Source organism: Callorhinus ursinus, unplaced genomic scaffold (genome assembly GCF_003265705.2).
Source record: "Callorhinus ursinus isolate GAN/ISIS: 27379988/994484 unplaced genomic scaffold, GSC_fseal_2.0 scaffold7, whole genome shotgun sequence".
Taxonomy (NCBI): domain Eukaryota; kingdom Metazoa; phylum Chordata; class Mammalia; order Carnivora; family Otariidae; genus Callorhinus; species Callorhinus ursinus.
The window spans coordinates 74,332,185-74,357,691 of record NW_027397069.1 but is presented as its reverse complement, the minus strand read 5'-3'; the positions used below and the strand labels follow the sequence as shown (position 1 = coordinate 74,357,691).

At 40.5% G+C, this 25,507-nt stretch overlaps 1 protein-coding gene across 2 annotated transcripts; it reads left to right on the top strand.

Moving 5' to 3' along the window:
• The first annotated feature begins 10,665 nt into the window (after window positions 1-10,665).
• SAP18 (Sin3A associated protein 18) lies at window positions 10,666-18,016 on the top strand. 2 transcript variants are annotated; one of them, XM_025875200.2, is made up of 4 exons: window positions 10,666-10,823; window positions 11,012-11,121; window positions 17,216-17,338; window positions 17,601-18,016. In XM_025875200.2, the coding sequence occupies exons 1-4, from the start codon at window positions 10,695-10,697 to the stop codon at window positions 17,755-17,757; spliced, it is 519 nt and encodes a 172-aa protein (XP_025730985.1). In that variant the 5' UTR covers window positions 10,666-10,694; the 3' UTR covers window positions 17,758-18,016. The 2 variants fall into 2 exon arrangements, with proteins under 2 accessions (XP_025730985.1, XP_073750890.1); XM_073894789.1 differs by lacking the exon at window positions 10,666-10,823 and having other exon boundaries at window positions 10,826-11,121.
• The last annotated feature ends 7,491 nt before the right edge of the window (window positions 18,017-25,507 follow it).

Below are 25,507 nucleotides of genomic sequence, written 5' to 3'. Positions count from 1 at the left end.
TAGATTAAAATAATGATAGCAGATATGGAAAGAAGTAAAGGGATTTGAAAACGCAGGGCAGGACCAGCATGGTTCACTGATAGGTTGCACACAGAAGATGAAAGAGAGGCATCCAAGTGATCTAAGTAGGGAGAGTTAGTACCTGTTCCTTGGCAGTAATTTGGGACTTTGTTCTGAATCATGAATTGGCCGACTCCTGATTTTTTTTTTTGAAGATTTTATTTATTTATTTAACAGAGAGAGGCACAGCGAGAGAGAAACACAAGCAGGGGGAGTGGGAGAGGGAGAAGCAGACTCCCTGCGGAGCAGGGAGCCCGATGCGGGGCTCGACCCCAGGACCCTGGGATCATGACCTGAGCCGAAGGCAGACGCTTAACGACTGAGCCACCCAGGCGCCCCCGGACTCCTGATTTTTGTTTGTTTGTTTTTTCATGACAGTAGATAAATTCTGAAGACCATCAAAACTCTTAGCTCTGCCTTTGTGATCCTAATATTTGCAGTGTGTAAGAGATCTCATATCAAATGCCTAGTTGCAAAAACAGGTAAGTGGAGGCTTTATATTAAAGCAAAGGAATATTTTTGCCTGATGACTTCAGATTGTAATGATGGTGATAGTACTGACCTCATTTTAAATTGAGTGTCATTTAGTAAAATGCAGATACTGGCATTATGATTATATAGGAGAGAAAATAAATTTTGAGATACTTATAACATTTTAAAAATACATGTAAGTCACAGTAAACAAGCATAATTTTCTTACTGTACAATTCTTGCCTGAAAACCAAAAGCAGAATTGTGATAAGTACTAGCAGTTAAATTTCACAATTATTTAATGAAATTCGCAATACAAATTATGCTTCATGTAATATTTAGTAAAGAAATTTGATTCAGCACATATACTGGTGAAAAACCTGCATGTTTATGATTTCTTACTCCTTATAAGATTGAAACTGCTTGGAAAGATATAAAATGAGCAGTTTCTGTTTCAGTATTTTTTATATGCTTCATAAAAAATTTCTTAAGAAATTTTCTGCCCTTGGGGCACTGGCTGGCTCAGTCAGTAGATCATGCAACTCTTCATCTCGGAGTTGTCCATGGAATACCCAAAAATAGATGCAACACTCAAGCAGGTGTATTTTTATAGAGAAAATGACAATCCTCATCAGTGAATTCCAGTTGCAAATTCTGGCCACAATTCTTAATTTTATAACTTTGTAATTCTTGGTTTGTCAGCCTACTGGGAAAAAATCACTCCGTAGTTTGCTTGATCATGTGATTTTAAGGTCTGATATTGAATCTGCCTTTAGCGGACTTTGAGGTCCCCCAGCATGAGGTTCTCCATGAGTGAATTAGGCAGTTAGTGCCATGACTCCTTTAAGCTTTTGGGGACTATTTAGGAACCATTTAGTAAACTGTGTAAGGCTGAAACATTGAGATGTTTGCCTAGACATCTAACTAATTACCAGGATCTAGATCAGACATCAAGTAGAACTTAGTTAACTTAGGGTGTTTGAAAGTAGAACAAAATAAAACTATAAAAATTAGAGATTTGCTTTTTTAAATAATAATTACAATTTTTGTTAATCGATTTTGGTTTTTTCCAGGGAATTGAGAACTCTTTATCTGAATGAAATAGCTATATTAATTTAAGAAACAATTAGTGACCAAATATATAATTTCCTACAAGTGGCCCTCACCAATTTGCAGGCTGCTTTACCGTTAGTGAAATTATCAGGGTAAGATCTGAAATGTTCCACATCAGAATGCTGAAAAATGGGAAAAATATTGAGATACGAAAATTATCAGATATATGATGATGACAATATAAATGAAAATAAAACTTCAAGGGAATAATGTAAATACTAACTTTTCACCCAATGATGAGATTCATGACTTTGAAAATTGCACTAAACATTTTTTAATAAACTTTATTTTTTAGAGTAGTTTTAGGTTCACTGCAAAATTGAGCAGAAAATATAAAATTTCCATATTTCCTGGGGTTCCCACCTATGCATAACCTCCTTCGCTGTCCACATCCTCCACCAAAGTGGTACATGTGTTACAACTGAGGAACCCCCATTGACATAACATTATCACCCAAAGTCTGAAGGTTACATGAGGGTTTACTCTTCGGTGTTGCACATTCTATGGATTCAAACAAATTTATAATAGAATATATCCACCACTATAGCATCGTACAGAATAGTCTCACGCCCTAAATATCCTTCGTGATCTGCCTATTCATCACTTCCTCCTCCCAGCCCCTGACAATGACTGACCTTTTTCTGTCTCCTTAGTTTTGCCTTTTCTAGAATTTCATATAGGTGAAATCATATAATATGTAGCTTTTCCAGATTGTCTTCTTTCACTTTGTAATATGCTTTTAAGTTTCCTCCATGACTTTTCATGGCTTGATAGCTCTTTTTCTTTTTAGCACTGAATAATATTTCATTGTCTGGATTTACCCATTCATCTACTGAAGGACATCATGGTTGTTTCCAAGTTTGGGTGATTATGAATAAAACTGCTATAAACATCCATGAGTGGGTTTTTGTGTGGACATAAGTTCTCAACTTCTTTGGTAAATAACTATGAACATGATTGCTGGGTCTTATGGAAAGAATATGTTTCATTTTGTAAGAAACTTCCAAACTGCGTTTCAAAGTGGCTGTACCATTTTGCATTCCCACCAGCAGTGAATGAGAATTCTCATTGCTCCACATCCTTGTCAGCATTTGGTGTTGTCAGTATTTTAGATTTATCTGCATAATCAATTATGTCATCTATGAACTGAAACGGTTCTATTTCTTCCATCCCAATCTGTAGCTCTAGAACTTCCTTTTCTTGTCTTGTTGCATTAGCTAGGACTTGCAGTATGAAATTGAGTAAGAGTGGTGAGAGGGGCAGTCTTGGCTTGTTCCTGATCTTAGTAGGAAAGCTTCAATTTTCTCACCATTAGCTTTAGATTTTTTGTAGATATTCTTTATCAAATTCAGAAGTTCCCCTCTAATCTAGCTTGCTAAGGGGTCTTTAGCCTGATAAAGACACATGACCCAGCCAACAGCCAGCACCATCACCTACAGAGGAGGCAAAGTCCTCTTAGAGCATCTTAACCCCTTACCTCCAAGTTGAGTGATCAGATAACTACAGTTGCTTCAGGGAAGTCAGGTGAGACCCAAGAAACTGCCCAGCTGAGCCCAGCCCAAATAAAAGGGCTGATGTCTTAAGCTTCTTTGTTTTCGGGTTGTTGTTACATGGCACTAAAAAGATAACTGATACAGTGATCAATAAATATGAACAGATATTATTACCTTCTGAATCTAAAAGGTGAGAATATGATACTGAGATAGTTATCTAAGCACTTTACAATGTATTCCTTTAATACATATTTTAGTGTTAGACATATATAAAGGAGGACTTTAAATTTTATTTATGCTGTGATGGTATCAACACCACAAAGACATCTATTAAATGCATTTCCTAATCTCAAAGAACTAGTAAGTTACCGAAGATCCTTCTTCATGTGCAACCTTGGAATTGGGGCCAGAAAAGCCAACCCAAGTCTCCCAAAATACCACTCCTTCCAGATTTGATAATTAATACCTAAGCCAAATACTTTCCTTAGCTGCTTTTTTTTTCAGGTGAATAAACATGCTCTCAGTATTTTGCAGCGATCAAAGATTAGTACATATCTCTCTGAATGTACATGATAATGAGTTGGCAAAGATTTATAATTAAGTAATCATGACAGCAATGCTATTTTTTTCATTGAAATTTTCATGGAATCAGCTATCCTTCAACAATAGAGGGAATTGACAGGGAATTAGCCTCTTAATTTGCCCCCTTGTCTCCTCGCAAAAAGAGGTGCAGTCTACGCGATGATGATTATAATGGCTCACATTTGTTGAGTTAATCTACAGCAGACACTGTGCCAACTATTTTAGATGCATTTATTCCTCATAAGGGGCTGTTTGGTATTTCAGTATCCTAATTTATGGATCAAGAATCTGTGACTCAGAACAGTTAAGTGATTCAAGATTAACCAGCTAGCAACTGACTAAGCTAACGTTTAAATTTAAGATCTATCTAAATTCAAGCCTAAGATTTTTCAACCATTAATTAAGCTTTTTAGTTGCCCTCTACAACTTGCTTCTGGGAAATATGTTGTTGACACTGCAGGGGAAGAGGAGGTCTGTTTAAAAACCATTATCAATCTAATCATTCAAATGCTTAAAATAGGGGTTAAAGTGAGAGATATTTCAACTCTCTGAAAAGCCAATGTGCTGTCATTCTGTTCCATTGGCTTAAAATATACTGTAAATGAGATGGTTCTCAGAACAACCTGAGAAGCTGGTTAAAAAGTGGATTCCTGGGGTGCCTGGCTGGCTCAGTTGGTGGAGCATGCGGCTTTTGATCTCAGGGTTGTGAATTCGAGCCCCACACAGGGTGTAGAGATTACTTAAAAAACCTTTAATTAAAAAGTAGATTCCCCAAATCCATACTTTAGAGCACATCTTAGTGGGAACAGCCTTTAAAAACACTGCTTCTCTGGCTGGAGTTGAGGAACAGCTGAAGGGGTAACACAAAGAGACTGGTTGGGAGCATCAGGTCTGGTTCATAGCAGCGTTGCTTTCAGTGCTAATGCCAAACAGGCATGTATGCTCATTTGTAAAAATACAGTTTTTAGGGTAATATAAAGCAATGTATCTTCTAAGTCGTAATTATATTGCCTCTAGGCTTAATTTTTCCAGGAATGGTTATGGAAATTCACATTTTTCTACTCTTGGTAATAAGCAGATGCTTTACTAAGAGTATTTACATACACTTCTTTCTGAAAAAAGAACCCATAAATATTGTGCTTATAAATGCCATATACCTAGTCTTCCACAGATGCACCCGAAGGAATTTGAAAAGGTTTAATAACCCCCCAAAATATCCAAATTTACAACCCACAACTTTTGTAAAAGGAGTCATAAAATTCTACGAAAAATATATTCCGTTAAATCTTTTCCAGAAACACAGTTCGTACACGTTCATGAATATGTTTTCTTGCCATCAGAAAGTTGTCCTGAATCTCAGCAGAAAAAACCATGGACTTGCAGTGACTGACTGAGGCATATTCTGTAAGACTTCACATTACATATTTCTGATTTTTTTAATTAGGGCAATCTACTTTCCCATTGATTCAAAATGCCAGAACATGTTAAAGAAAGATAGAGAAAAGCACAAGTGGAGAAAGTTTGATGACTTTCACAGTTCAAATACTTCAAATGTTCATTCATTTAAAAAATGTTTATTGTGGGGGCGCCTGGGTGGCTCAGTCAGTTAAGCGTCTGCCTTTGGCTGAGGTCATGATCCCAGTGTCCTGGGATCAAGTCCTGCATTGGGCTCTCTGCTCAGTGGGGAGCCTGCTTCTCCTTCTCCCTGCCCACACTTGTGCTCTCTCTGACTCTCTCTCTCTCAAATACATAAATTTAAAATATCTTTAAAAAATAAAAAATAAAAAATGTTTATTGTGGCAAAATATATATAACATGACATTTATCATTTTAACCATTTTTAGGTGTACAATTCAGTGGCATTACGTATATTCACAATGTTGTGCAATCATCACCATTGTTCATTTCCAGATTTTTTTCACTGGTGCAAATTGGAACTCCGTATCATTAAACAATAATTCCCCATTCCTCTCTCACCCCAGGCCCAGGTAACCTCCATTGTACTTTCTGTCTCTCTGAATTTACCTATTACAAGTACCTCATATAAGTGGAATCATACAATGTTTGCTCTGTTGTGTCTGGCTTATTTCACTTGGCATAATGTTTTCAAGGTTTATCCTCGTTGGCATGTATCAGTACTTCATTCTTTTTTTAAGGCTGAATAATATTTCATTATATGTATATCAATTCACTGGTTGAGAGACATTTGGTGGTTTTCGCTTTTTGACTATTGTGACTAATGCTGTTATGAACATTGGTGTTCAAATACCTGTTAGAGTCCCTGCTTTCAATTCTTTGGGGGCATATACCTAAAAGTGTAATCCTCTTGTGTGTAAATTCTAAAGGATGCATATACTTAAATATTATAATTTGTGTTCAGGGTTGGACCTAGAAGCCCATGTAGATGGATTGAGGGATGCTGAAGATCTACTTTAACTATACCTGCAGTTCCACTGCCTCAAGGTATTGGGAAATTCTGTTTGGATGAAAGCTTGTCATTTGGAAAGGTCCAAAGAAGAGCTTATGTGTAAGAAACAAAACCTCCCCAATAATAACAATAACACATTGTGAGGTTCTTCATTTTCCCAGGTTCAATGTTGTCTCTTTAACTGATTGGTTAGAGTGCCCTCGTGTGTCTGTATTTTTATGCTATGGAAGTTCTGAAAGAGATTTGATACTAGAATCATAGAGGGTGGGAGGATAGGGGAAATAAGTGATGGGGAGTAAGGCACGCACTTGTGATGAGCACCGGGTGATGTGTGGAAGTGTTGAATCACTGTATTATATACCTGAAACTAATATTTCGTGGTATGTTAACTGGAATTAAAATAAAAACTTAAAAAATAAAACTTCATTTAAAAATAGAATCATAGAACTGGGGAGGAAATTTAAATACCTTTTTTAAAAACTGAAATTTGACTACATGCAAGGACCCATCTCTAAGCAGTTAAAAACAATCTTTTTTAACAGAGATCTAAATCACACACACGAGTATTTATAATGTATAGCTACCAGGTAGCCAATGAAAAACCACACCTCCTCTAGTGAGAAAGAGTACTTACTAGTCCCTTAGAAGCTTCCTGGATGCCATTCATAAATTGCATTACTCCTGCTTGCTCTCAGAGGTAACACTATCCTAAATATAGTGTTAATCATTGCCTTGCTTCTCTTTATAGTTTTACTACTTAGTGTTTGTTTCCCTAACAGTATTTGGGGGAAGGGAGAAAGAAGGTTCCTATTTTTTAACTTTCCATAAATTGAATCCTATTGTATGTATTGTTTCTGTGACTTGCTTTTTTTAATCTACCTTTTATGAAAGCATATTGATTCATATTTCAAATCTTTTTTATTTTATTTTATTTATTTATTTGACAGAGAGAGACACGGCAAGAGAGGGGACACAAGCAGGGAGAGTGGGGGAAGGAGAAGCAGGCTTCCCACTGAGCAGGGAGCCCGATGTGGGGCTTGATTCCAGGACCCTGGGACCATGACCTGAACCAAAGGCAGATGCTTAATGACTGAGCCACCCAGGCACCCCCATATTTTCAAATCTTTATGGAATTTCATTTTATGAATATACGCTTGGTAGACATTCAGATTTTTTCTAGTTATTAAGAATAAATATTTGGGGCGCCTGGGTGGCTCAGTTGTTAAGCGTCTGCCTTCGGCTCAGGTCATGATCCCAGGGTCCTGGGATCGAGTCCCGCATCGGGCTCCCTGCTCCACGGGAAGCCTGCTTCTCCCTCTCCCACTCTCCCTGCTTGTGTTCCCTCTCTGTCAAATAAATAAATAAAATCTTTAAAAAAAAAGAATAAATGTTTGAACATTGTTCAACATGTTGCCTGGGGCTCATGTGTAACAATTTCTCTGGGTGTACAAATATGAGTGGAATAGCTGGGTCCTAAGGTGCGCACACATCCAGTCTCTCTAGATAACACCAGTATTTCCACAGTGGATGAGAATGGTCTATAGGAATTCCATTTTCTCCATATCTTTGCCCATACTTGTTAGATTTTTACATTTTGGCCAATCTGAGTGAAATGTTACCTTGTTGTGGTTTAAATGTGCATTTCTATGATTATTCATGAGATTGGGCATCTTTTCATATGTTTATACGTAATTGTGTTTTCTCTTCTATGAAATGCCTATCATGACTTCTGCCCACTTTTCTAATGGATTGTATTTTTTTATCAATTGATAGGCATTCCTGCGGGGGGGGCTTTTTTTTAAATAGCAAGATATAGCATTCATACAGAAGAGTGTAAAACATACACTGTTTAAAGAATGATTTAAAATAAAAAACCGCATAACCACCACAGAGGTAAAAGAATGTTGCCAACACTCCAGAAACACCTCCTTTGCGCTCCCCCACCCTCATCAGTCTTCTTTTCTTAGAGGTAATTACGATTATGACTTTTGTGATAATTACTTCATCACTTTTCTTTTTATAGTCTTATCACCTGGGAATGCATCCTGAACAGTATAGTTTAGTATTGCCTGCTTTTGAATGTTATAAAAATGGATTCATACAGTATATTCACGTTGTTTCACATAGTTGTAGTTTCATGTAGCTGTAGTTTGTTCGTTTTTATTCCGTTGCTGTTTGGTACTTTTGTTTCTGTATAGTACACCACAATTCATTGAACTATTGTCTTCATGATGGAATTGGGGTTGTTTCGAGCTTTTTGTTCTTACAAAACTGCTAAGAATATTCTTGTAATGTCTCTGGATACACTTGAGCAAGATCTTCTCTAGGGTATATACCAAGCAGTGGGATTGTTAGATCTAAAGTATACATATCTTCAACTTTACTAAATAATCCTAAACTCCTTTCCAAAGTGGGTATACCAGTTTGTGCATTCACCACAAGTATTAGAAAATTCTCATTAGTCTACCAACAAATGTAGTCAGTTTCTAATTTTTGCCAAGCTAGTGAGTATAGTTTGTTACAAACCAAGCAATTAAAGCCAATCACTATGGTTTTAGTGCATTTCCTGATTAGCAATGAGTTTGAGCACCTTATATGTTTATTGGCCATTTGGATTTCTTCATTTTAGAAGCGCTTATTCAATTATTTTACCCATTTTCTATTGGGATGTCTGTCCTTTTCTTTATATATCCTGGACACTGACTTCTGTCAATCAGAGATATTTTTTCCCACTCTGTGGTTTACGTGTTTCTTTCTTTATGATGTATTTTGAAGGTCAGGTTTTGTGTGGTTTTTTTTTTTCAATTTAAATCTAGTCAAATTTATAAGTCTTTTCTGGTTAGTGCTTTTTATTTATTTATTTATTTATTTTTAGAAAGAAATGAAGTTGGCTTTACTGGAAAGAGTTTCTACATCTGATGCTCTCAGTTTCTCATTGGGCCCTATAGCCTTATTAGGAATATTTCCTCTGCCCGCAAAGTGGCTCAACATGAGAGTGTATCATCTGTTGATTATTGCTTAACAATATTTCCCCTTAAAAATAGTTGAAGATTCAACAAAACAAAACAAAACAAACAAAATACCCCAAACAATCAAAAAGCTAGCAGTCACTGTGAAAAAGAAGATGGGGAAAATATAAAATGTATGCAGAAATGGTGGGGCACATACAAACCACATCTAATTAGCATGCAGAGGGACTTTGGGGTGACTTTGTAACAATGACCAAATACCTCTTTTCCTATCAATCCCTTAAAGCCTAAGAACTTCACCAAACAACTTCCCCAGCCCACTGCCTTCACCCAGGCAGACATAACAATCCCAGTTTTGGAACTCCCATAGCACTTTGGTCTCGTACCAGAAACACACTGTGAAAATTAAAACTCAATTATTAGAATTAGGTGTGCTCTTGCTAGGACTCCAGGTACTGGGCAGGCTCCTCCACTTGCAAAAGTGTCCTATCCATCTTGGTTTTCACAGTTCCTGGCTCATGTTTCTGGTTGCTGGTACTTGGGAAACTTTAATAAACAATTATAAATGACAATAATCCAAAGAGAACATAAGTGCCTTTTACTGTCATATGGGTGGCTAATGTTAGAACTGAGACTAAGAGCCTACATCCTGAGTCTTTCACACACAATGTCAAAGATATCTAATGTTTCCCTGAAGGATAACTCTTCTCATGTCATTTTCCTGCTCAGAAACAAGATAAAAAACTTAAAAACTTAAATGGCTCCCCATCACCTGGAGAACTCTGGACTCCTCTTAATATCTGCTCATCATCCCCAGTGCTCTCCATCTCTGTTCTACTGTATAAAGTAGCAATTTTTATATCACGTATTCCTGGTTAGTGCTTTTTATATCATGTATTCCTTTTTTTTTAATCCTGGGATTTGCTTTTTATTTATTAATTTTTTTTCTTGGTGCTCCAATCCATTGATCATGAAGATAGTTTACGATGTTATATCCACAAAGTTCTAGTTTTGTTGTTCACATTTAGGTCTTTGCTCCGCTGTGGTGTGCGAAGAATCCAATTCACTTTTCCCCAGTACAGATCACTAATTATTTCGTGAGCACTTACTACAAGGCATTCTGTCTTCCCCTCAGCTTTGCAGAGGCTCTTCTGTTTTCACTCAGGGGTCCACATACAAGGGTCCATTTCACAACTTGTTATTCCTTTATTAAAGAGTTCGATACTTTGCTAATAAAGTCATGTTTTTGCTTACTCACTTACCTCCTGTACTACTCTTAAGAGTGCTTAACTTATTCATTACGTGCGGAAAAAATGCCACCTCAAGCTCGTTTGGCCTGTGAACATTGCAGAAGTTCAGTTCCTAGGCCACCAAAGACCCACCAAGGAGAGCATCCCTCAGAAACTCCGCCCCCCGGACGCCAACGCCCGCCTTTTTCTGAGGACGCAAACCGCGGCGCTGCCGGGCCCGGGCTCACGCGTCGCACAATGAACTGCGCCTGCTCCAACAAACGCCCCGCCCCTCCTCCCCGGTCTTCTATAAAGCCTCGAGCTTCTCCTCGCGAGAGAATTCGTTCTCATGCTCGCTGCAGGGGTCGGAGGTCAGAGCGAGCGTCTCGCGGGCCGTAGGAGGAAGATGGCGGTGGAGTCGCGCGTTACCCAGGAGGAAATTAAGAAGGAGCCGGAGAAACCGATCGATCGGGAGAAAGTATGGGGTCCGAAAAGAGGTGGAGGTGGGCCCGGCGGGGCGGAGAGCGCGGCCTGTGTGCGGAAGGCGGCGGTGTTTTGCTCCCCGGGCGATTCGGAGGCCGCGGCGTCTCCAGAGGGGAAAGGAGCTCCGGACTCGCAGCCGCTTTCTTTAACTTCTGTCCTTCCTTTTCCTCCTCTCGCTCCCAGACGTGCCCGCTGCTGCTGCGTGTTTTCACCACCAATAACGGCCGTCACCACCGAATGGACGAGTTTTCCCGCGGAAATGTACCGTCCAGCGAGCTGCAGATCTACACTTGGTGAGAGCAAGGGGGGTGGTGGCTAGTTTGGGGGGGGGGGGGGGGGTCAGGCATTAACATTAAGTAATGCCCTGTGCCAGTGAAGAAATACCCTCCTTGGTTTTGCTTTCTCTCGCTCGGGGTCTTTGGGCCCACCTCTCAGAAAGTTAGAGGTTTTAGCTGTTAGGTAAAAGGGGATTCGCCCATCTTGTAATACTGTTAGGTTTAATGTTCCAAGTTTTGGGTTGTGAAGAATTGACTCACCCAAGATTGCTATCACTGTTGTGGCTGATTGGTACAAATATAATATGCAGATAAATAAAATGCAGTAGCTGCCCTTAAGGGGCTCATAGTCAAATAAATGAAAATCATGGGATATTTATCCTCAAGAGCATTTCTGTGTAATATTAAGCCTTGGGTGCTAAACATTAAAAAATCAAAAACCAATTGATTTCTGATCTGGTGCTTAATGGAAAAGCTTCTGATGTGTGTTTCCTGTATGGCTTGCCCCTGAATGTTTATCTCTTAGGTGTACCCTCTGTACCCCCAAGTCTGTCTAGGGCCATTACATATTGCAAGCGTATCTTTAGAGCTGCATGTATTTCTTTAGTTTGACATCATAATGACTGTTTAGTAGCAGTAAAAGGTTAATAGTTTTAAAAATAAGTCTTGTGGTAAAGATATATATATAACATTACATTTGCCATTGTGATTTCTTAAGTCTGTGATTCAGTTGCGTCAATTATATTCACGTTGTGCAACCATTACCTATTACCAAAACTTTTTCTCCCCCCCCCCCCCCCCGCAGAAGTTCTGTACTCAATAAGTAATAACTCCCCATTCCTGATAGACTCTAATCTAGTTTATATGAATTTGCCTATTCTAGATATTTGTGTCTACTTGTATAGTGGACTCATAGGTATTTGTTGTGTCTGGCTTATTTCACTCAGTATAATATTTACAAGGTTCATCCATCTTGTTGCATGTAACACAACTTCATTCTTTTTTATGGCTGAATATTCGGTGTATCAATATACCACATTTTGTCTATCTACTTTTCTGTTGATAGGTACTTGAGTTTCCATTTTTTGGCTTTGTGACACTGCTATGAACCTGGGTATACAAGTATCTGTTTTGAGTCCTTGATTTCAGTTCTTTTGGGTATATACCTAAAGATGGGATTGCTGGATCATATCGTTATTATATGTTTTAACTTTTTGAGGAACTGCCACACTGGTTTTCACAACAGCTGCACCATCTTATAGTCCCAGAAGGGTGTGTAATTTTAAACTGTGAGTCCAGCATAGTAGAACTCGATTCTTTAAAGATTGAGACCTTATTTGTCTTTTGTAGGTACTTGTTAAATTTATGTAGTATGATTTTAGTGCATCATTCCAGGATAAAGTTCCAGGAAGTTTGATGTAACTTATGAGGAAGAACTGTTACTAATGTATTGAAAACCTCTGTTCAGAGATTAAATTATATACTTCTTCCAGCAGTAAGAGTTCCTATTTGCCAGGTGCTGTGCTTAGAATCTGAGGGTATGAAGTAAAGAAGGTACCGCCCCTCCCTGCAGTAGGCTCAGTCTAATGGAGAAAGCAGATGAATACATACTAATTATAATTAAGACTTTAGGGTGAAGATGGCAGAGTGAGATTGTTCCAGAGATCCTCTACTCCTAATCCAGAAGAAAATTGCAGAAAAATTCTGCCCTAAATTGTCCTATCCCTGAACTGCAACCAAATAAAGAAAGATAGCCTTATGTTTTATCTCAAAATGATGGCAAAAGACAAAGATTCTAAAAGACTGAGTGGTTGGTGTGACAGCACAGAGCCCTGCCCCCTTTTCCAGAAGCAGTACTGAAGGAAGATAGTCAACAAATCTTGGGAATTCTCCATTTGTAGAAGTAGATTGAGGGACTAAGTAGGCAGGAAATAAGTCAGAGAAAAAGGAATGGAGTCCGGAGGAGCCTAGCAGAAGTGAGTTGAGTTTGCCAAAGTTCAAGGCACGGTATGAAGTTAGGGGAACGAGCCAGACACCACAGGAGTGGTCAGTCTCCTATGCTTGGGTGGTCATTGAACAGGTTATTGAAAGAGAATTACCTAGGTAGCTGTATCAGGGTTCAGCTAGAAAAATGGAATCAGTAGGAGATCTATATGAAGAGATTTATTACAGAGAATTGGCTTACATAATTCTGAGGGCTGTCTAGACACCTAAGTCCCCAGTCTATGGGGCGAGCTCTTAAGGAAGGGCCAGGCTGGAACTCTTAAGCAAGAGCTAAGACTGCCCACAGCAGCCTGAATTTCTTCAGGGAAGCCTCTGCTCTGCTCGTAAGTCCTTTTCAACTAATTGAATCAGGCCTACTCAGATTGATTGAATGAGGCTGACTCAGATTGTCTAGGATAATTTGTATTTAAAGCCAACTGGTTATAGACTTTGACCACATACACAAAATACCTTCTAGTAACACCTTCGTTAGTGTGATTGAATAACAGGTTGTAGCTTTGCCAAACTGACACACAAAACTAAGCCTCACAGCAAAGACTTCAGTCCCAGGAGAGCGCTTGTGTTCCTCATCCATGTACTCTAGCTTTGGACTAGTGGTCAGAAAGCAGCACTGGCACTCCCACCTGTTGGTCTAGGGAGATGGACTTCAGGTTGGAAGCTTGTAGGAGATTTCACTGTCAGAGCTGGTAGCAGATGTAAACCAAATTCCCCAGGTTTGTTAGGAACAAGATGACAATATGGAAAGTATTTTTAGAAAGGAAGAAAGAATGCTTTCTGGTATACATCGTAAATATGTAGGTGGACCAGGGGATAACTGATGTGGAATAATTAACATCAGAAGATCAGGTTAAATAAAAAAAAAAATCCGTCTTGCCTCAGACTTCATCGGGACAAAGGTTAAAATAGCCCAGGGAGGGGCGCCTAGGTGGTTCAGCCATGAAGCGCCTGCCTTTGGCTCAGGTCATGATCCCGGGGTCCTGGGATCGAGCCCCACATCAGGCTCCCTGCTCCGCGGGAAGCCTGCTTCTCCCTCTCCCCCTCCCCCTCCCCCTGCTTGTGTTCCCTCTCTCGCTGTCTCTCTCTCAAATAAATAAAAAAATAGCCCAGGGAATTGTTGCAGAATAGAACTCTGACAGAGTAAATAAAAAGTTACAAAATTAGGAGGTGATAGGGGTAACTGAATCTTTATTTGAAATTTTATAATTCCTTCAATTTTACTTGTTTTTTCTTCTGTTAAACTTAAGTAAACGCAAATTTTATTTAAAAAATATATAATATTTGAAACATGAATTATAGTTTTGTATTGTAACTTCAGTATGTATAATAATGCTTGATAATCTTAAGATTTTTTTTCTGTAGCATTGTGTATATGTAAAAAGATACCTACAGTGATGTTAACATCACTGGTTATTACTGGTTGGTGAGATTTGGGATATAATTTATTACATTTTTGCATGTGGCTTTCCCCCCTCTTTAAATAATATGGAAATGTGTCAAGTGAAGAAAGGCAGTTATGCACAGCTTCTCACTTCTTCCTTGCATGGCCACATAAGAGCGACTTGTGGCCTGGAAAGGTTTTTTTGGTTTGGGTGTTTTTTTGCAAAGAGATAAAGAGCCCTCAAATCCTGTGCTGGGCAGATGTCTTTGGGAGTATCTTTCCCTTTTCTGGGTTTGATGTGTTCTTTGTTATGCCTGTGTGCCATTGTATGGCACCTGACCTGCAGTGTCTGTTCTCAGAGGTCTTTTACCTGCAGCACAAGAAGGGTGCATGCAGACTATCTGGGCATCAGCTACAGGGTAAGACCTGCACTCTTTACGAAGCAGATCTCATGCTGTCTTTTCTCAGTGCAAGTAAAGCATCGTTCCCTCCATTGTCTCTGTGAGTTGTGTCTGTCTTGGCAACCCCAGCACCTGCAAACTAATGCAGTGGGTTGATATCCTGGGATTGGGATTGCTGCTCCTGGTGGAAGGCATTGTTGTGCTGTTTGCTATCCTCCAGGTGGTTGGTCTCCTCTCCTGGTGGTGGGGACAGGTGTCACTTTGACATAAGTTTTATACAGAAACTTTTTAAAAACTGAGATGGAGATGAGTCAAAGGCAGTTAAATAATGAGGTAGAAATCAGTGATGGTGGGGAATGGAGAAAGTGATATGATCTGTATTTGGGAGGTAGAAACAACAGGATAAAGATGGGAGGAACTTAACAGTGCTTACGGGTTTATGGCCTGAGCAATGAAGTGGGTGATGGGAGGGTTTTTTTTGTTATTTTTCTTTAAGTAGCCTCCCACCCAGTGTGGAGCCCAATGCAGGGCTTGAACACAAGACCCAAGCTGAGATCAAGTCAGATGCTCAATCCACTGAGCCACCTAGATGCCCCAGTGGTGTTAGTTCTGATGGTACTAGGAGAGAGCCAGGGCATGCTTGGGGGGGAAGGCTCTTCAAAGAGTATCTGTCCTTTGTTTTCATTTTATAGCCCCCTATAGGCAAAGTTGTTTCAGTTCCACATCATCCATTTCATTCTTCCAGTTGTCATGAAAGAAAACTATAAAATTTACACTGTTAGGGTTCGTTAACGATTTCCAAGATGCTCATATTTCGAAAGATTTTTCCAGGTTGTGCCATGTTAACTCAAAAGTCTGTTTTAAGTTCTGAGTTCAAATAAATATTTGCAGGACAAGAATATGTATTGTGAAAGGAATCTATGCTTAGTCCTAAAGAAAATTTCATGTTTCATTGGTCTTGCGGCTCTATCTGCTGTAAAACTCTTAAGATTCCATCTTTAGAAAAAATACATCTTTATGAAAATGTTTTCCTATCACTGATTCTAAGATGCATTCCAACTTTAGACATGACGAAATGTGGAAAAGTACATGCTTTAGAAATATGGAAATAAAATTATTTTAATAGTGTGGATTAATTTGGACTAGTTACTTTTAAAGAAGTAAATCACTAGGCCAGTAAGATGTTACATAGCAACAAAAGGTAGCAGATGTAATCCCTGAAGTCTCTCTTTTTTTTTTTTGGATTGGTGTATTTATTTATTTATCTTTTTTTCTTTTTTTATTATTGACATATAATGTATTATTTGTTTCAGGGGTACAGGTCTGTGATTCATCAGTCTTACATAACACACAGCACTCCCCACAACACATACTCTCCCCAATGTCCATCACCCAGCCACCCCATCCCCCCACGCCCCTTCCCTCAAGCAACCCTCAGTTTGTTTCCTGAGATTAAGAGTTTCTTATGGTTTGTCTCCCTCCCTCTCTGGTTTCATCTTGTTCATTTTTTCCTCTTTTCCCCTATGATCCTCTGCCTCGTTTCTTAAATTCCACATATCTGTGAGATCATATAATAATTGTCTTTCTTTAACTGACTTATTTTGCTTAGCATAATACCCTCTAGTTCATCCATGTTGTTGCAAATGGCAAGATTTCCCTTTTTGAGGGCTGTGTAATATTCCATTGTGTGTGTGTGTGTGTGTGTGTACACACACCACATTTTCTTTATCCATCTGTTGATGGACATCTGGGCTCTTTCCATAGTTTGGCTATTATGGACATTGCTGCTATAAACATTGGGGTGCAGGTGCCCCTTCGGATCACCACATTTGTATCTTTGGGGTAAATACCCAGTAGTACACTTGCTGGGTCGTAGGGTAGCTCTATTTTCAACTTTTTGAGGAACCTCCATACTGTTTTCCAGAGTGGCTGCACCCACTTGGCGCCCATCCCTGATGTCCCTTTTATCACTAATAGTCTGACTTTATAATTCATCATTTCAATCATTGAGGCTGGTAAGGGGAGTTTATGGGGGCAGATAGGATTATTAGCTGCTTTAAAATCAAGTATAGGGGCGCCTGGCTGGCTCAGGTAGAGCATACGACTCGACCTCAGTGTTGTGAGTATGAGCCCCATGTTGTGTGGGATTACTTAAAAATAAACTCTTAAAAAAATAAATAAAAAATAAAATTAACTCAAGTATAAGACCTTGACAGCCACAATTCTAACAGGTCACAATTCAGACACACATAATTAACTCATTATATGTCAATATTATTGTTATATTGTCGATTAATCAAATGTAATGTTTTCTTTTTAAAAAATTCAGGATGGATGCAACTTTGAAAGAGTTGACTAGTTTAGTAAAAGAAGTCTACCCAGAAGCTAGAAAGAAGGGCACACACTTCAATTTTGCAATTGTTTTTACAGATCCTAAAAGGCCTGGCTATCGGTAGGTAACTTTTGATTTTTAATTCCTATAATCACTTTGGTTTTTATATGTTTTAATTGATAGGGATAACCCCTCCCCTTTTAATGAATCTCTTTGGTGGGGGGGAATGTAAATTTTATTAATATCTGATGTAGCTTAATATAATTAATTTTTAACCGTGCCATAACATAATGGAGCAAATCCAGTCCCGTGTTTACTTTGCAGTGCGTATTTAGTTTCATTGACTTGTGATCCGTTAACAGTTGGGTCTCCTTTTCTGCAGAGTAAAGGAGATTGGCAGCACCATGTCTGGGAGGAAGGGGACTGATGACTCCATGACCCTGCAGTCGCAGAAGTTCCAAATAGGAGACTATCTGGATATAGCAATCACACCTCCAAATCGGGCACCACCTCCTTCAGCGCGCCTGAGACCATATTAAATTTTATTTACTATTTCTTGAATTATTTTTCATTCAGTTATGTAAAATAAATTCTTTTTCTTCCCCTCATCATTGCCATTAAGCCTTCAAAGTCTAAGCAAATTGTAATGCGTCTATCTAGGAATTAGATTTGGCTGTGTTACGTACGATATGGATATTAAAGAAAGTCCATATGTTTCTGGTCTTTCTGTAAAATACGAAGAAAAGTGCTCTTAGCATCCTTTGTAAAATTGTATTGTTAAATACATGTGTGCAATCAGCTGGAGTGTGAAAATTTATGAAGGCATGGGAACAGGGTTTAATGTAGTATTTGGGGTTTATGCTGAGTAGTGGAGGCTGGTATGTTTAAACCCAAATGGGGCAGAGTGAGAAAGCCCTGGGATGAAATAGAGGGCAAGTTTGTGGCCTGGACTGTTGCCTGCGGTTAGAACGAGGGTGAGGTGGCATTTTGGAATAGCATGAGCTGAGGCAAGTTGAAGAAGCTGTGTGTGCTCGAAGAAATAGGCCTGCCTACAGCAAGGTACAGCGACATAAAAAGAGAATGGGTGCCACGGTGAGGGCTTTTTATGTTTGAAAAATGGGGAGAATAGCGCATTTGGAAGATAGGAACCAGTACAGAGGAAACAAGGGTTAGCACTTAGGGTAAAGGTGGAGAGGATTACCTTGAAGGTCTAAAAATGGATGAAAGAGGAATCTTGGGATCTGGGAGCAGAGCCAGGGATATGGTGAAGTTGAGTAAATAGAGGCTATTGATATGTGGTGTTACTGGTGCCGGGGACTGGCTTGTATCTGAGTATCTGGAGAGTCCGTATGCGTCGTGGTTAAGACCAGCTGGCCTAAACATTTTTGCACCAGGAGCTCTGCAGCCTTGGGCAAGTTACTTGAATCTGTTTGTTTTTATTTGTAAAATGGCGAGGACAGCCCATGGGATTGTGGCGATTAAGTATTTCCAGAGGCCTGACCTGTAAGAAACAGTAAATACTAGCTGTTAGCTATAAAGTAGTCAGAGCTGAAGCCACATCTTTTGTGGCTCCCTTACCTTACGTTCCCATCTTAAAGTTTCTAGAGTATGGCCGGTGTGTAGTGAGTCTAAATTACCATAGTCTGTTACAGTAGGAAATGGAAAACGTATATTCCAAAATGAAAAAATAGGTGCTAGCAGTGATTTTCAGTCAGATTGCGGTCATTTTATCTTGTACATAACAGAAGCAGCCTTTTAAATGTAATGGTTCCGTGGAATTGGTGTCTCTGTTGCAAAGCCCATCACCAGGTGGCAGAGATCAGCCCAGAACCCATATCTGGTGCCTCTTCTCCTCTGAAGTTTACCCCAAACCCTTAGATTTTTTTTTATTCATTCAGACTAGATAGACTTGAGTTCTGTCAGTCATAAAGTAATTTAAACCGATTTTGATTTTGATTTTTGAGAAGAGCCATGGTTACCCTCCTACTTGGGGGAAGACACCGATTTACTATGCAGAGGAAGAAGGCAAGAACTAAATACAGGACCTTCGTAAGCCAGTTTTTGATACGGTGTGAACTACAATGAGGGCTCTCTCGTTAATTCCAGGTTATTCCAAAGATTTTATTTATTTGACAGAGAGACACAGCCAGAGAAGAAACACAAGCAGGGGGAGTGGGAGAGGGAGAAGCAGGCTTCCCGCCAAGAAGGGAGCCCAATGCGGGGCTCGATCCCAGGACCCTGGGATCATGACCTGAGCCGAAGGCAGACGCTTTTTTTTTTTTTTTTCCTTGAAGGCAGACGCTTAACAACTGAGCCACCCAGGTGCCCCTCCCAGTAGTTTTAAAGCAGTTTATTTACTTGGTTCCAACATGGGATTTTTACTTTAAAGATTTCAGTCTTCTACCAAAAGTAAGTTAAAGACTGCCTGATGGGTTTATTATTGACTATAATGCTAAGAATCAGACGACTTGTACTTAGTCCTTATTTGCCTCTGGCTTTGGTAAGTATGGCTTATGGGTAAGTAACTGAGCTGTTTCCTCAAATATAAAATAGAAATAAATGGTCACCGTGACAGCACAGTGCTCAGTGCTTAGTATCCTGACGGCCTCTTGCTCGTAAGGTATTTCTGGAGTTGAAATTTTCCCTTTGGAGTATGTGTTCTTGCTCATGTGTTGCCTATAATTTGCCTATCTTTTGAGTTTCCTCACAGTGTATGTGAACTTGGTATTTTAGGTTATTTACCAGATCTTTAATAGGGAGTCTTGCTGTTACATTCATATTTAGATTTTACGAAACATTACACCCACAGTAATCACTCGCTCGGGTGATGTTTGAGGCAGTGGTGGTGGGTGCACGTGTGTGCGGGCACGTGTGTGCGGGCACGTGTGTGCGGGCACGTGTGTGCGGGCACGTGCGCATGTGAGGCGGAGAGCGCTATTACACTGTTAGTTTAGGTTTACAATTCTAAAACTTAAACTGTTAACTCTTCAGTAAAGAGCTGGACTCAGCCTGCCTCTTGCTATTCAAATTCCAGACTTGAGTCCTCAGACTTTGAGAAGGCCACACCCTGAAACAGCTCATCAGAAATGCAGTTAGTGCTGGGTTGTGCTGGGCCTGAGGAACTCGACTGTGTGTCTCCTCATTGAACCTTCCCAACCAAGCTGCAGAGACTAGTTCCCATTTAGAGATGAGATTGAAGCCTGCTTTAACTAGCATGTCACAAGTGGGTCACATGAACCTAGGTACTCAACAGATGTTGAAATAGACATTTCCAAAAGTAGTGTTCTTTCACGGTTTACTTTATCCTCAACTCTACACCCTGGCTTCCACCCACACCACAGGTTACTGTTCGTTTAGGGAAGTTAATCCTCTGCAACTGATTCTGCCAAGGTGCATCGTCTTGAGTATGGACCGGTTTCAGTTTTTATACGAACCAGAACGCCTATCTTAAATGATATGGTCCTGGCTTCCGGTTGGAGGGTCAGAGCAGTCGAACACGGTCTGTGTGTTCCAAGTTGTGTTCTATTGCTTGGATACAGGTTGTTTTGCCAACAGCTGTAATTTCTTGGGAGTCTGCTGTGGAACAAGCCTGAAGGAAGTATATTTATTCATGGATTTTCTTACCCTATAGCAAGGGAATAAAGTCTAAAAAGCAATTTTAATACTCAGTACTAAAAAATAATTTTACTAAGCAAAAATCATGAACCTGAGAATGTTACGCAGAATTTATTGTAGAAAGGTGTTCTCATTACTACCAGCCCCGAAAACTTGTTGGGAGGAGCCAATGAAATGGTGTTGAATGTGCCTGATGGTGAATATTCAGTGAAGAGCTATTTACAAAGAAGAAAAAATGCATTTGGTGCCCTCTTGCTTTGTGCCTTCGGCTGTCAGAATTCCCTGTCCAAGCTAGCAGCTCCTAAGAAAATTTCAGATAGGAGTTGATGAGATTACAGCAGTTTCCATTGTGAATAGGTGAACCTCCTGAGGCATTTTCAAAATCTGTAGAGTGACTATTGGGAACTGTCAGAATTTGTAGTATTCCTGATGACTTTAACTCCTCTCGCTTTCCAGTACGATGCCACGGGATAAAATGTATTTGAAAAGTGCCTATCCGCTAGCAGCTACTAGGGGCCTGCCCGGCAGTAGAGAGAAATCTGACCCAGATACGGATCCTCCTCGGATGTCTCACAGTCTAGTCATGGGAAGTGCAAATGCAATGAAAGGTGGAGGGGAAAGTGTCATGACAAAGACACTTGCTACTGATTATGGCATTTGAGCTTGTCCAACTCCTCAAAAGAGGTTGGGTTGGATTTGTACTCCAGATAGAGGCTCTAGCATGAACTAAGGCAGGGACGTGAAAAAGGAAGAACAGTCAATGGAGCACTGAAGAACTGTTTGGACTGGGGGTCAGGATAAAAAGTAATGTCTGATGCCACCGCAGTTACCTGGATGAGAATTGCCACAGTGGCAGAAGGGACAGGTGAGGGACCAAGTCCCAGAGATCTTAGGCCGCCAAGCAGATCTGGGGTGGGAAATGGGGCAGGGAAAAGGACAGTCAGTCTTTTTTTATATATATATAAAGATTTTATTTATTTGACAGAGCGAGAGAGGAAACACAAGCAGGGGGAGTGGGAGAGGGAGAAGCAGGCTTCCCGCGGAGCAGGGAGCCCAATGCGGGGCTCGATCCCAGGACCCTGGGATCATGACCTGAGCCGAAGGCAGACGCTTAACAACTGAGCCACCCAGGTGCCCTGAAAGTCAAGTCATTAAAGCCACAATGCACTCATCCGGAGTCGGGACCGTAGTACCTACTTCATAAGAGTTGATCTAAGAATTAGTTATTGTATTTAGGAAATTCAGGAAATGTATTTAGAACTATGCCTAGCACAGTGAGCTCTCATGTTTGATGTTAGCACGAATTCATTCAGAACTTAAATTGCTAAGTATCTGCGTAATGAACAAAAGCAAACGATCCTTGCCCTTATTGAGTTTATGGTCCAATAGTAGAGACAAAAATTAAATCTACACGGAAGTATTTTCTTACAGATTCTACCAGGTACTGTGAAGGATGACAACGGGGTGCTCAGAACTAAGGAGGAGGACCTTTGGGAAAATAACAAAATGACATTTCACCTGAGACCCGAAGCTCCTTTCAAATAACAAGGAAACTCCAGCTAACAGCACAGAAGTTCATGAAGCATTTAACAAAGAGTCCTGGGCTAGAGCAAGCTGGCTGCGGGCCCAGCTGGCTGATGCGGCTCCAAGTTGTCACACCTCAGCTCACTCTTGCTCTCTCCTGCTCGGGTCCGTTCCTGTCGCGTGTGAGAAGGTGGCCAGGAGCTCCAGGTGTGCGTCTCTGCACACCCAGAAAAGAAGTGTTTCCCAGCAGTTCCCAGAGTCCTAGAATGGGCTCTCGCTGACTTGACGGGTCATACGCCCATCACCACACGGGTTGGGGATTGTGATACTACTTGGTTGAGCCTGAAGCTGGGCTGTCAGTTCTTCCAGGAAATCAGAATATTGCTTTCCTTTAAAGGGCCAGTAGGGTGGGCAGACAAACCAGGCATCTAGGGCAGATGGAAGAGAGGGTGTTAGCTAAGCAGAGTGGGTAGGGAAAAGTAGCAGCATGTGTGAAGCCCTGCAGCAGGAAAGAAGGAAAGGAAAGGAAAGTTGGCCTGTGTGGTTGAGCACAAGTTGCAAGAGAACAGGGAGAAGTAACCTAAAAGGTCAGATTACATAGGATCTTGGATTTCATTTTGAGAGCAATATGGAGACGCTGCAAGGGTTTTAAGCAAGGAACAGGCTTGCAAGATCCTAACACTTGAAGCTTGATAAGCTGGAAGCATCATCGTTCTAACAAACTAGGATCATAGTAGAAAAGCAGGGTCAGAGAAAGAAAAGTTTTGGACAAATGGAATTTTGGGGGGTCATCAAAACAAGCTGGGGATACTAGCAGCCAACCAGAAATGTTTACTACAACATTCTTGATTTCCCATCTTAAAACACCCTTTGCTGCTCACCCCACCCCCCTTCTCTTCAGTCCACTGCAGTTCCTAGGTCCCCTTCAAAATTAATCAGTGCTGTCAATACCATCAGTTTGACAGAATCGATCACTCTCAGTGAAATATTTTTACTGCTTCACTAGCCTCTTCTCAACCTCCTTTGCTAGACTGCTCTGCATCTTTCTGTCTTCCAAAGCTAGGAGAACTCCAGGGTTCAGTCCTGAATTTGCTTTGAATCTGCCCCTCCCTCCTCGAGCTGTTTCATTCGCTCTGTGGATCTCCATGCATGTAGCTATGGAAAACAGTGAACAAGAGTTTGACAGCAGTTTGGGAGTCCTCACATATAAAGTTGACCAGAGCTTTACCTTGAAAATAATTTATTTTTTATTTTTTTTAAATTTTTTTATTGTTATGTTAATCACCATATATTACATCATTAGTTTTTGATGCAGTGTTCCATGATTCATTGTTTGTGCATAACACCCAGTGCTCCATGCAAAACGTGCCCTCCTCAATACCCATCACCAGGCTAACCCATCCCCCCACCCCCCTACCCTCTAGAACCCTCAGTTTGTTTTTCAGAGGAAAATAATTTATTTTACACTATACTTAACAAATATAACCACACAGTAATTCCTAGAACAAAGTTTTGTTTTAGTGACGATTTTCTGACAAGATGAGCACAATGTGACGGGTCTTCACACTGAACTTTCAAGGTACCATCATAAAAGAGGGTAGTTTTTTTTTTTTTTTTAAGATTGTATTTATTCATTTGTTAGAGCACAAGCAGGGGGAACAGCAGGCAGAGGGAGAAGCAGACTCCCTGCTGAGCAAGGAGCCTGATGCACGGCTAGATCCTAGGACCCTGAGATCCTGACCTGAGCTAAAGGCAGACACTTAACTGAGCCACCCAGGCATCCCAAGAGAGGGTAGTCTTTACTGCATCAAATTTCCCAAACCTAAGCCTTTGAAGCACCTTGTCATGATACTTGGAAACTGTTTCTTTGCAAATTTTTAATCGGTCTCCGCAATAGGCTAGGTCCTTATTTTCCCTTTGGCTGTAATCTGGAGTTCGCCAACAATACTTGCATGAACAACTTTCCGCTTATACTTAAATGGGAGGAATCCTGGACTCAATGGACAGGGCAGCCTGAAGTTTTCAGAGGGCTCAAGAGGTAAGGGTCTCCTGCCTCCTGGGCTCTCAGGTGACAATCCATAGAAGGGCACCCGGCCCAGGAAGAGTCATCAGAACCTTCCAGGTGGAGGCTCAGGGTCTGCTGGGTGGTCAAGCTGGAGAGGGCGCTTGGAGAGGTCAGCAGCCATGTGATGGAAAGAGATGATTTGAGAGGATAAAACTGACACGAAGTAAAAAGCTGGGAGTAAAAACAAGAAAAACCCACAGCCTGACAGGTGAGTCCCTGTTTCCCACTGAGACCTGCGGTATAGCTACCCAGACCTGCAGATTCCTTCCTTTTCCTCAAGTTATTTAAGCTGCCATTTGTAGACAACAGTCTTTTTTTTTTTTAATTTTTTATTGTTATGTTAATCACCATACATTACATCATTAGTTTCTGATGCAGTGTTCCATGATTCATTGTTTGTTCATAACACCCAGTGCTCCATGCAGAACGTGCCCTCCTCAATACCCATCACCAGGCTAACCCATCCCCCCACCCCCCTACCCTCTAGAACCCCCAGTTTGTTTTTCAGAGTCCATCATCTCTCATGGTTCGTCTCCCCCTCTGACATACTCTCCTTTTCTTCCTCTCCTGTTATCTTCTTCTTTTCCTTTTTTCTTAAAATATGTTGCGTTATTTGTTTCAGAAGTACAGATCTGTGATTCAACAGTCTTGCACAATTCACAGCGCTCACCGTAGCACATACCCTCCCCAATGTGTAGACAACAGTCTTAAAAGCACTGCTGAAATAAATGGTGTGAAAGGCTCTGGGACAGTTGTGAGAGGAGACAGGACCCGGGCAGAGCCAGAATCAGGGGAGAAGCCCAGCTCCAGCTGACAGCAATGCCACCTCGCCATGAGAAGATCAGGGTGGCCTTGCCTGAGTAACATTTAAAAATTTTAAATTATTTGCCCTGCTTCCTAATATTACTCAGCCATTCTGTCAGATTAGGCAGGGTCAATGTGAAATCAATGAAATAGTAATGATCTCTGAAAACTCTAAGACCGAGGTTAAACTAAATCAAATCTCAATAAAAAGCATATAACAAGGGCGCCAGCTGGCTCAGTCAGTAGAGCAGGCCGCTCTTGTTCTCAGGGTGGTGAGTTCA